This window comes from Cariama cristata, unplaced genomic scaffold, assembly GCF_000690535.1.
Source record: "Cariama cristata isolate BGI_N322 unplaced genomic scaffold, ASM69053v1 scaffold1603, whole genome shotgun sequence".
Taxonomy (NCBI): domain Eukaryota; kingdom Metazoa; phylum Chordata; class Aves; order Cariamiformes; family Cariamidae; genus Cariama; species Cariama cristata.
The window spans coordinates 42,929-54,794 of record NW_009608740.1 but is presented as its reverse complement, the minus strand read 5'-3'; the positions used below and the strand labels follow the sequence as shown (position 1 = coordinate 54,794).

General features: G+C 39.1%; 1 protein-coding gene across 1 annotated transcript in view; it reads right to left on the bottom strand.

Moving 5' to 3' along the window:
* PLCH1 (phospholipase C, eta 1) overlaps positions 1-11,866 on the bottom strand; it is a gene marked incomplete at its 5' end in the record, with an annotated part of 44,671 nt that overhangs the window by 14,316 nt on the left and 18,489 nt on the right. Inside the window, 4 exons of the mRNA XM_009697235.1 lie at positions 2,434-2,505; positions 5,170-5,331; positions 7,571-7,678; positions 10,582-10,753. Of these exons, the coding sequence (XP_009695537.1) occupies positions 2,434-2,505; positions 5,170-5,331; positions 7,571-7,678; positions 10,582-10,753 (514 nt within the window). The remainder of the gene's footprint in view (positions 1-2,433; positions 2,506-5,169; positions 5,332-7,570; positions 7,679-10,581; positions 10,754-11,866) is intronic.

Genomic DNA, 11,866 nt, shown 5'->3' with positions numbered 1-11,866 from the left:
TGGATCGTATCATATTTATCAAACAGTAGCACACAGTACAATCTAAATGTACAGAGCGTTGCTTCCACCTGCCTATGCTTCCCCCCCAGTTGAGAAAATTTAACAAATTCATTGGTGAAGTTGAGAACAGAATCTGGGCAAAATTTTCGAACATAACGCTTCTGCTGCCTTTTGAACCACACACACAAGCATTCAAGTTATTCTGCCTTATTACAGTACACAGTAAAGAAAATAGCTATGATAAAAAGATTAAAATTTCAAAAGCACTTTTTTTTCATAAACATCTATTATTTAATACAGTTTCCAATTTCAACAACATTACATCTTTTGTAACACCAACTATAGCTTCAAGGGAGAGTTTCTTTAATTCTCCTCTCAAGAGGTAATTAACAATATAACTGAGAGCTCCTTATCCTTTTGCTCATATGGCTAACTGAGCACAGATTTCTTTTCTCCTGCTGCAATACACCAATAATGTACACAGTTTAGTTTGCTGTGTTTAGTGCTGAAATAAAGCTGACTATATTGGAAATCATTTGCATGGTTCAGTTTTGGAATCTGAAGGTCTGCTCTGTGGATGTTTCCTGCAGTTAACTTGCAGGAATTGCCAGCTTTAGTGTCTTTGTCCCTCCACTGGCAGTTTTTAAACAGCTTATACGTGGATACATGTGGCATAAGAGCTGGCTGAAAACATCACAAGTCAATATCTCTGGGTAGATAATTCTGTACCTGCAAAAATATCAATAGTAACCATCCTTCCCAGGCATCTCTCTAGCTGGAAAGGCATAAGGGAGAAGTTACTGGATGTCCCTGTTGCCTCAGTCTACAATACAATCATTATTTTAGAAAAAAAAAAACAAAACAAAAAAAACCCCACAAGACACCTATATATACTCTCTCTTATTTTTTCAGCAGAGATGAAACAAATGGCCTTTCCAATCTGCTATATCCATTAGGATAACTAGTTGAAGTAATTAAATTATTGACGTTCTTTCCAGCCCCCAGTGTAACCAGCAGTTTTTAGTGGCTGACTTTTGTCTGTGCCATCTTGTTCCACAGCATTTGTTTTCCCATCAGTGAGCACAGGTTACAATGTGAACTGTCCACTATCATGCACAACAGGTATTTGCAGATCTCAACACATACTGAGTGAATAATGTGCACTTAGCTAAAGTTGCTGAGAGAAATACGATCACTTTAAACTGATGTGAGCTTACAGTCGAAATATAAACATGAGTCCTGGTCTTTTCTGCCTAGAGAATTTTTGATGGTTCCTAGCTGGCTTCAGGGAAGATGAGCTGGTGGCCGATTAAGTTCTATGAAGTATTTCGTAATTGCTGTTTTCCCTAAACCGCTGTTCAGATTATCAATTACAGAGTGTGTTCCCTGCTCAGCTGCAGCTTTCACCACAGCTAGCACTGAAGAGGAATACAGGCATCTAGCAGGCTTGGGGCAGAGGAAGCCGCTGGTGGCACAGCGACCCAGCTGCAGACTTGCCATATGCCCCTCTCACGAGGAGCCTACGGGCTGACGTACTTACGTTGCATCTGCTAATCGATTCTGGGAAGAAAGAAGCTTTCAGTTGCATCAGCTCATACTGAGGCTACATGTTCAATAAACCCAAGCCTCGAGGCACAGAGGGAGTGTGGGAATAGGGGAGGTAGATGACAGAAGCACATTTGTCAGGATATGGGAACAGGCAGAAACACGGGTGCACTGTCCCTTTTGGTGGCTGCTATCTGTCCAGTTGGAAAGTGAAACCTCACACTCATTTGAATTATATTAGCTCTTGCTTGCTTCAGTAGAGCCGTCACAGTGAAGACCCAGCAAAGCAGACAATTTGACCTAGCAGCTACACAAACATATAAATACTGGATGCAAAACCATGAAGAGAGCAGAAAAGAACACATTTTCACAGAGCAGGAGCCAATACTCAGTCACAGCAGTCCCTTAAAGCAAGCCGAAAGACAGTAACAGCACGCTCTGCATGGCACTGCCCCACGTATGGAACAGAGTAAAACCAGACCCCGACAACAAACACTGTCAGCTGTGTGGGCAGAGGTCTGGGAAACAAGAATACGCCAAGGCATTTGTCTGCATTGCTCTGCTGCTGCTGCGAGTTTGATCTGAAAATCAGCAATTCCACACCACTAGTAAAGATTATCTTTTTGGTCAGGCAAGTTTTTTTGTTTGGGTTTTTTTGTTTGGTTGGTTTTTTTGGGGTTTTGGGTTTTTTATTTTTTTGAGTCTGATCATCTTTACAGGGTTTTCCGTACTGCTAGCAGGTAATATTCTTCTGAACAGCAATAAATACACCAAGCGTAATCACATAGTCTTTCCTTATCATGCCTGTCTCAAGCAATAAAACACACCCTGTGTCTCTAGAACGCTGCCAGACCCAGAACAGCAAACCGACTCTCTCATTTTACTTACTTTGTGTTTACCGAAGTTGCCCATTAATGATCGACTATGAGACTTTTTTCCACCTTCTTTTGTGTCCAGGTTCTGTGCAGAGAAAGTGCAATAAAAAGTGTAACTAGATACCTTCAGAAGTATCTTTAAAAGAGTCTGCTACAGTCTCTAAAAGACATAGTTTCAACCTAATATAAGTTCTTGTATGTCACTATCAGAAAAGTACAGTGATTGCAAGTGAGAATAAAAGTTAAAGTCTAAACACAACATACTGATCCATGAACACAAACTGTCTAACAGTATGGAAAAATATTAACATTAACACTCAAGACAACAACCAACCACGCAGGAAAAACACCCTAGCAAAACCAGGCAAACAACAACAAAACACAGCAACATTTGAAAGTGTACTTGAAAAGAGCCACAAAGGAAAAAGAGGGGGGGAAAAAAAAAAAATCTCCTAACAGATCAATGTGGACTTTTCATAGGCAGCCTGAAGTCTGAGTTTCACATTTATAGCCATGCCCCTAGACATCAGTATGATAATTCCTCGCAGCACCCAGATTTTCTGTCAGAAAACCACATCCCTTCATCTTCTAAAGAGCAAAACAAAGACTTTAAGGTGCTGAGAAACATTCCTCCAGTATTTCAGAAAGTCCTATGAACTCCAGTTATTCCCAGTTCAGTGCTGAGTTGGAATTCACTTCTGGTTATCAGAACAATAAGGGCACTAGATGGTTTCTTCAGGTCCAAGAAAGCCAATAACCTCTGTATCTACATGCTAAGATTTTTCTCCCAGCTCAGGTTGAAAGTCTCTGTAAAATGTAGAAGGAAACCTTAGCAGATCAAGTACTTTTCTCCCTCAGATAAGAGTGAAAGTTGACAGTTTCAACAGCAACTCCAACCTAGTATCAGGCCTGACTGACTGTACCGTACACACTGCCTTCCTCCCTCACCCCACCCAAAAACCCACTTAGTTACTGGAGATTAGTACATAAAATTGCATTGTAAATGCTTTTTTTTTTTTAAATACCAACAAGTCTTGGGGAAAATGAAAGGCACATCAATAATGAACTAAAGGAAAATGAGATTTGACCAGCAAAAAAGTAGAAAAATTTCTCAACAGATCCCTTTCTGGTACATTAATTACACAGTAATTACTAGAAAAGAGCTTTACAACACCAAACATCAAACAAAGCTAGCTAATGAGTTACAGAATTACCAAACCGTCACAACGTTTACCCATTTAGTTTTCTCCCATCTAGGTCAACAGTTGCTATAAATTAATCCTCCCTTTTTTTAACTTATTACTACTAATTGTTCAGCTCTATATCGCTTTAAGACCCTTGCAAACAGTCATGTTCGATCAGTCTTCACACAGGACTCTTGCAGCAAGGGAAGAGATCTCTAAGTGTCCCTTAATAATTTAAAATAAGACAATTAAAAAATTCTATCACTTAATTACCTGATAGATGTTTGAATAACACACTTGTATTACTTAAGTATTTTCAGGATTCTGGTTACGTCAATGACATGTAATGGGTAATCTCAGGCAGCATATCCAACAGCAACATCTTACAGAAACTGGCATTCTTTAAACAAGAGTCCCTACCCCCTCAAACGCTAACTAGGGGCCAACCATTTTCCAAACAGCAGAGAACATACCAAATGTAATTATTCTAACACAGAATAATATTGAAACGGCTCATATCTGATCATATTTACTAACATGGAGAGTTTGCTCTCTGAAATCCCACTTTTCTGACCTCACAAAGGTCAAAAGGAGCAGGCAAGCTGATTCTGCTCTCACATCGCAAAGCCACAGTCTGTAAATCATCCTTCTCTGTCGGGTCAAATGGCTTCGTCCTTTGCATCCTTACAGCCACTTCCCACTACAACACAGCTTTCACCAGATGTCTCACGCATCCCCACAACCAGTATGTTTTCTGAAGTCAAGCCTGGCTTCAGGCAAAAGTCTCATAGGTCCAGCCTCACAGAAAGAGATTGACAAGAACTACACAAACCCTACAGAGAGGGAAGAGATGCAGAAAGCAGAGCTACATGTACTTGACCTTTAACACTATCCAGGTTACAGAGTAGGCACATCCCCCCAGAACAATTCACTCTGTACTTAACATAACTGGGGTTTGCATCCACTTGAGGTGGAATTCAAGGTACTGTTTATTGATGTACTCAAAATTCCTATACATTCTATTGTTTTACAAAAATAATTTGATGTCAAAAGGGAAAATAAACATACAGTTATTGATCTAAAACAGCCTGAAAAAGCTGTCATGGAAAATGAGAGCCTTGCTTGAGGCAGTAAAAGCACAATCCTGTGTTTTAGTTGTGTACAAAACAGCCTTCAGTATTATAGGCAGACAACGCTTTCAGTGACCACAGCCAGCCTTGATAAGACTAAGGCAACAGAAGAAGGACCTTTCCCCAATAACCTAGACAGAAACCAAATTGCTTGACACACACTTGTAATATTGGTACTTACTGAACTCATTGCTTCCAAGCTTTACAAGGAATAAACCAGACTAGAACATAGTGAAAATAACATACTCTTCACATTTGACCATTCAAATTCTCTCCTTAGATAGCTTCCTGAAATAGTTTCAAGTTTTCATTTTGGATAAAACAATCTCTCAAAAGTTGTTCATAAGTTATCTGCTTTCTCATCTGAAAAATGTGCAGTACATATTCCATTGTCTAATATTCAACAGAGCATGTGAAGAGGAAAAACCCACATACCTGCTTCAGGTTAACATTTAAACCCTCATGGGTCGCCTTTAGCAAGGCTCTCACAGTGAAGCTGTCAGGATCTTCTTTGTCCCTGATTTGGGATTCTTTTATCAGAGATTCCAGTTTTGTTCTTATAAAAGATTCCACCTGGTGCTCAGTTGCACCATTACTCTGAAAGACATTAAGAAATCCAGTTAAAGTAGATTATTATGTCCGTCACTTCTGGGACAGCCTGAGGGAGCATTACACACGCTTCAAGCCACACAGCACTCCCAACTTTTCCCTTCTCTGTGCAAGAAAAAGCTTCTTGCATAATCCTGCCTGATTTTGCCTTTTCTATTGGTTGTTTTCACTGACATTTCCATTTTCCTTTTTCTTTGTAGTCCTGACAACTTACACTGCCTCACCAAAGCACAGTCCATCACACAGATCACCCCAGAATCTGTCCCTGCTGTTAGCTCTTTGTTTCAAAACTGTCACTAGTCTCACCTTCTCTTTCAGAAGATGACACAAATTCTCAGATAATGCACTTGTACACATCCTCCAAAATATCAGACAACCTAAGCATCATTAGATTCCTGCTCCAAATGGTAAGAAAGAGGAAGCAGTTACCGTTAACAACAGTCACATGGACTATACAGACACAAACCAGTTTCTTACATAAGGTGCTTAAAATAAAACCAGATCCTACAGAACAGTGTGCACCTAGCATTCCTCTGTCCATGGGGTGCAAGACCTCTCCTGAGACAGGAAAGGAAAGCAATTGTTCTGTCCTAACGTGTTCCATTTCTAGCCCCAAAAGACATACTGTGGTTTGCATTGACTTTAAGGATTGCCAAATTATGACTTAGGTCATTCTGTTAAAGAAAGCATCATCTCATCAGAAGTGCTCGAGCCATGTTAGTAAAGTATACCTGGATTACACAGACTGCTCCTATTGAACAGCACGTGACAATGAATCAGGCATTACATCGGTTTCAGAACTGGTTGAGCAACCTTCTCTCATCTTACTATACCCATAATTAGAGTTATGTTCATTCAATGTATATTTTTTCCTCTGAACTTAAACCTGGAGAAGTTTGTACCTATACTTAAAACCAATCATGTTCCTAAAGACTTATGGGATTGATAGTCTTCAAGCTTCCCCATAAATTGATTAATATAAAATATTTCTAATTCTGTAGTAAATACTAACAGAAATATAACATTCTGAGTCATTGAGCAAGCTGATTTTATCCAAGCATTTACTGAAAGGCCGTACTTCTGTATGAGACTGTCTTGTGGAACATAGGGGTGAATGACATCAAAGTGCAATCTAACCTCTAAATAATTAAGAAATTAATTAATGATGATTTTGTCTAGTATCACAACAGGGGTTTGTTTTTCTAAGGAACGGGAATCAAATCAGTCCTTCTGTGCAGTATACATGAATCCGCCAAAAGATGTTGCTGACACTAGCATTTTAGCAGCATCAGGGGAGGGAAAGAACCAGCATAAACATATACTTCCTCTGAATCTGTTCAGTTGGGGACTTTGTTACCTGTAAACCAAATCCCAAGCTATTCTGAAAAACCTTCAATTGCTAATAGCAGGTATAAATGATACAGGCAAATTAAAACCTCAGTATGTAAACCGAAACCAGTTAATGAGAACTACAGATAGGTGTTTCCACGTGGCAAAAAGGCAAACTTACTGGGCTACATTCAAAACCAGAGATAAACATCAGACTTGCTAAATATTAATTTGAATTCCATCTATTCCTTCTGCATTTCACTAGACAGCATTTTCTTTGTTCAAAAGTTTTCACTGGTAAAGCAAGGCTGCCTCTTGACTAGGAAAAAACACACCTGCTGGATAATGTGTATTAGCATTGCACACCCGTTTCAGCTTGTAGCAAAAAAATGTGCTAATAAAATTAACAGCACAAAAATAAATGAGGAGTTATGAAATAAAGGGAACAAAAAGCAATCTTCAGTGTCAAAAAATAAGAAACTGAAGGATTGAAAATAAAAATTTCACACCTCAAATTTTTTTCATTTGTATGTCTCCTTTCATAATTTTCATCTAGCCACTGTGTAGCAATTCCATCATGCCATTGTCATGAGTACTACACATTCGTATCTGAAAAAAACCTAGCATGCTTATAGTGCTGGCTTCAATGCTTTCAGTCTAGTATACCTAACGTACTTAAATCTGTTACTTATACGATTTAAAAGACAAAATGTGCCTTTCCGACCAATGTCATTCCGTGTCTAATCGTGGAGTTTTATATAACTTCTGTATCTTAAAGACCTGACTTACAAATCAAAGTTAAAAACTCTAATCTGCTAACAACTGTAAGTAAGATCATGGGGTACACATGTAAGAAACGTAGAGATGTAACAGTTTTGGGAACTGTATATGCACATACATAACACGGCTTTAACTTGCAGTCATCTTCTATTTCATCAGCGCTATCCTCATCTGAAACATCTCCTTCCTCTGCATCTGCTCCAAGACTGCATGGCAACTTTTTACCCTAAAATGAGGAAAAAATCTTCATGATAAATGCACACGTGGTCAGTGTTATTCAGTGCAAAGAACAAAATAACAAAATATCCCATTCCTCAATTATTCCTTATGTAAATTGTGATCAGAGTTTAGAATTCTTTTTTAGAGAGTCTCATGCAAACTGGTTCAAGGACGCAGATTATCACAGGTGATAATCTAAGTATTTCTGGGAGAGTTTGTTACTGAAAGATCTTCACAAGCTCTTTCAAAAAAAGCATACCACCTCCCATCTCTGGAGTAAGCCAGCAAGTAGCCATAAGACTTTTTGAGTCAACTCTCAGATATTTCAGGTTTACCCCTAGCAAGCAGACCGCTGTACATTTAAAATGTACTCAACAAAAATCTCAGCTTCTGATTTTTCATAGGCTCTTCATCAGAACAGAAAATGCAGACACAAAAGAACTCACTGCAAGCAGCCATCAATATGAAAGAAGCAGAAAAGCCTATTTTAATATTGCGTGCTCATGCAAGAGTGTAGTCAGCAATCCAAAATTAGTTGCTAATCCAGTACTATGAATGTCATATACCTACATTAGAAAGGAACTACTTTAATTCCATGTCTAGTTTCCAACATCTGATTAGAGTGGTGAGCAGACAGAGGTTATTGGCTACTTCTGGTAAAAAAAAAAATTAAAAAGATGCTCCAACAGATCAATTATCCTTTTTAGAGTATTCATCTTTAATTCTCCTGCATGACCACTTAAAGCGAAGCCCAGTCACAGAACCTTAGAAACCTTGGCTATGGGACCTCTGAAGGTCTCCAGTTCAATCTCCCACTAAAGAAGGGCCATCACCAGCTCTAGATGAGCTTCACTTAGCCAAGTCTTGCCAACTTTCAAGGGTGGAGACTCCCCCAGCCTTCTGGGCAAGCCTCTTTCCATGCTGCACTACCCTCAGCTGAAAAACTTTTTCCTGACATCTAACGTGTCCCTCCCAAGCTGTAACCTGTGGCTATTGCCTCTTGCTTTACCATCTGCTACTTAATATATCATCTATTAAACTTATGTGTTATTACTTCTGCATGTGTCTTCCTTACTGATTGCAGAAATGTTCGCAAGTCTACCTGCTTCAGAGACAAAGGCGGACAAGAATTATACTCAGATTTCTGCAGAAATGGATTGATTCAAAATTCCATGTAGAAATTAATAATGCTGTCTCGCTAATGAGTGGGTCAAATTCACTTCACGCTGGCACCTTTATACTGGCTTAAATCCATGAGTATTATTGGAATTACTCTTTATATACACTAGCAAGATGAAAACTATGCCATTACTTGAAATTGTTTGGCTAATGAATCAATACTGTCTTCCAAAGGAAAATGTATAAAACAGAGGAAAAATAATAGCAAAAAGATGGGAAACTGGCTTACTTCTCAAGAAGATGCCGATTCCTAAATGTGATTTTATCTTTTCCAACAGAGCTGCTTAATTTTTTTTTCAGCAGGAGATGGGACACAGGGCTTTGTGAAAAGACACTGTGATGCTTAAAATAGTATTCCTCATTCTGAAAACATTAGCTCAGCTCCACACCATTCTGTAACTACCCACAGGGTTCCAGCACTGTTAGCTGAAGAATCAAACTAAAGTTAAACTCAAATGTGCTAGGAAGACCAGCTCAAAAGTTCATGTAAGAACAGCACAGTACCAAACTTCTCCTGCCTTTTCCGCTTTGACGTAGTATTTCAAGCCAGGTTTGCCGGGTTTTGTCGCACGACTGACATGACATACTATTTTGTCTGACTCCCTGAAACACCAACACTACATTTTTGTATAGTTCATTAACTAGCAATTACACAAGAAAACTGATTCAGTGAAATTCAAAATCACAGTTGAGTACTCAAAAGTCTTCTAATGCAGACTCAGCTTCGTACTATACGTTGGAATATGTTCAAACTAATATCAAACCAAAAGTGTGAATCCCTGTAGCCAGCTCAATACACAGGATAGAGGGGGAAAAATACAGTATCTTGAGAGCTCACAGTGAAGTAATTGCCCCCATATGTCAGAGTAAATTACACAATCTAATAAGCCACAGTTCTATTAATCACCCTCTCAAAGGTCTGCCTTGTATTTCTTTCTTATTATAACCATCTTGGTCTTTGAAATTCCTTTCAGAGCAAATCCGTTTATACTGAGAGGCTCAAACAATTAATTTTGCATACAACACTAACTTCAGCGCTCCAGGGCCTCCTCCCTCGCTGCTCCTTACAGCCACCCTCTGAAGTGCTCTTCTTTCATAAACACAGCTGATGAACCGTGAAAATAGTTTCATTTCAGGAACTACTGCTCATAGCAGGGTGAGGGGGAAATGCAAGAAAATGCAAGAAATTTTCAGACACTTTTATATTACTCCAAAATACTTTGTCTAAGGAAGGACTGCAGGATAATGTTTAGATACTATAGGGATATGAATCATACAGAACAATATTCACTAATAACAAATTAGACAAATTACAAAAAAAGAGAAAATATCAGGTTCAGGTAACTGTGTTACAGTTCCTTCTATTCGTAACAATGCATTTTATATAATTTTTCTGCTCTTCTGACTTGGTACTAAGGTATAAAAATAAGTATTTCTGACTTTAAGACTCTCAGATAAGATGCTTAAGAAATAGAGAGACTTTTCTTAGCACCGCTGTTGGTATCACCTCCCTGTTGAAACACTTACAGAAGTACCCTAGGACAGTCACTAAGTCCACGGTAAACTCTGTTTCAGTGTCACTGAAAAGCTCAGAATTTTAACTTGCTTACTGCATCTGTACTATTCCACATGGTACTGCTGAACTGGTTCTCCAAAGCCAAAGAAAATCTACGATAAACATCACATGCTGACTTTTGTTGCATTTTGAACACGCTGCCAGTAACAAGTTACCTTCACTAGGATTTTCCCTTTCAAATTTTGAGGGCTAGGAAGCTGTCTGGAATCTCCAGTGATAACAGATGACAAGTCCAGTTTGTCACCAAATATCTCCTTCAAGTACTGAGCGATCTTCTTTTGCTGTTGAATACTGCAATGGTTTTCAATAGACAGTATCACTGGAAACCTAGAAACAAAACCCCAGACATTGTCATAACTGTGGTTTAAGAGAGAAGACCTGCACAGCTTACCCCATAAACTGGTTTCAGCAGTTTGCTTTTGCATTGTCACTAGTCTGGAAACAAACTCACTCTGGGAGAAAGGACTTTGCACATGAACTCCCAAATCCCAGCTCTGACAGAATCCCTCAGATAGTCCCTGCAGGCGATTCCGCCCTCTCCCTCCAACCCTACTCACTAGCACACAGGGCAACAAAGTCTGAAACCAATGATCACCAAGCACAAGGCACAGGCAGAGAAACTTGTAATAAAGCTCATCAGCAACGCAATGCCTTTCTGTTCTATGTAACTGAGCAGAAGGTACATTATTCCTTTGCATGCCATGCACGAAGTCTTCATAAGCTATAAGTGATCAGCAAGCTGCTCCTGGAGAAAAGCATCTTGAAATCAACAGATTCAAAGGAATTGCTAGCTCCTCTCTGCTCATCTTCCAAAGATTGATAGCTGCATGAACAATTTACCTTTATCTTAGTAAGTAAGTGCAGCTACAGCGAGTCAGACCAAATCTCTGAAGTCGCCCAGACTTGGGAGGAGGAGAAATATTTGGCAATACTGTTCCAGGCTCCAGGAATTTGCAGCTTAAGTTTCCTGAGCTAAAGACATTGTTTCTGTATATAACAGCCAATTTCTTCCACAAATTTGCCTTGTTGTCTAAACTCTTGGCAGCCCCAGAATCCTATAGCGAGGAACCCCACAAGCCAACTACAGACCAAATGAAGAGCCACCTCCTTCAGTTTTGAAGTGACCACCTCCTGGGTTTTTTTTTCCCAGTTGGGTCCCCCCCTCCTCCCCCATTGTTGGGTCACCTTTTTTTTTTTTCCCCCTTCACTTTCCTTTTTTTAATAAAGAGAAGTAAGCATTTACCCTTTAGTCTCTCTAAACTACTCAAAATTCTATATACCTACTCATGATTTCAGACTGTTGTATATATATGGTTAAACTCCATGATTTTCATAATAAACTGTTATATATTACCATGGCAATAGAAATCGAATCTGAACACTACCCCACACCTCAGTATTTCCTCATACTATGTATGAGACAGCTTTTCAATTTTCCTA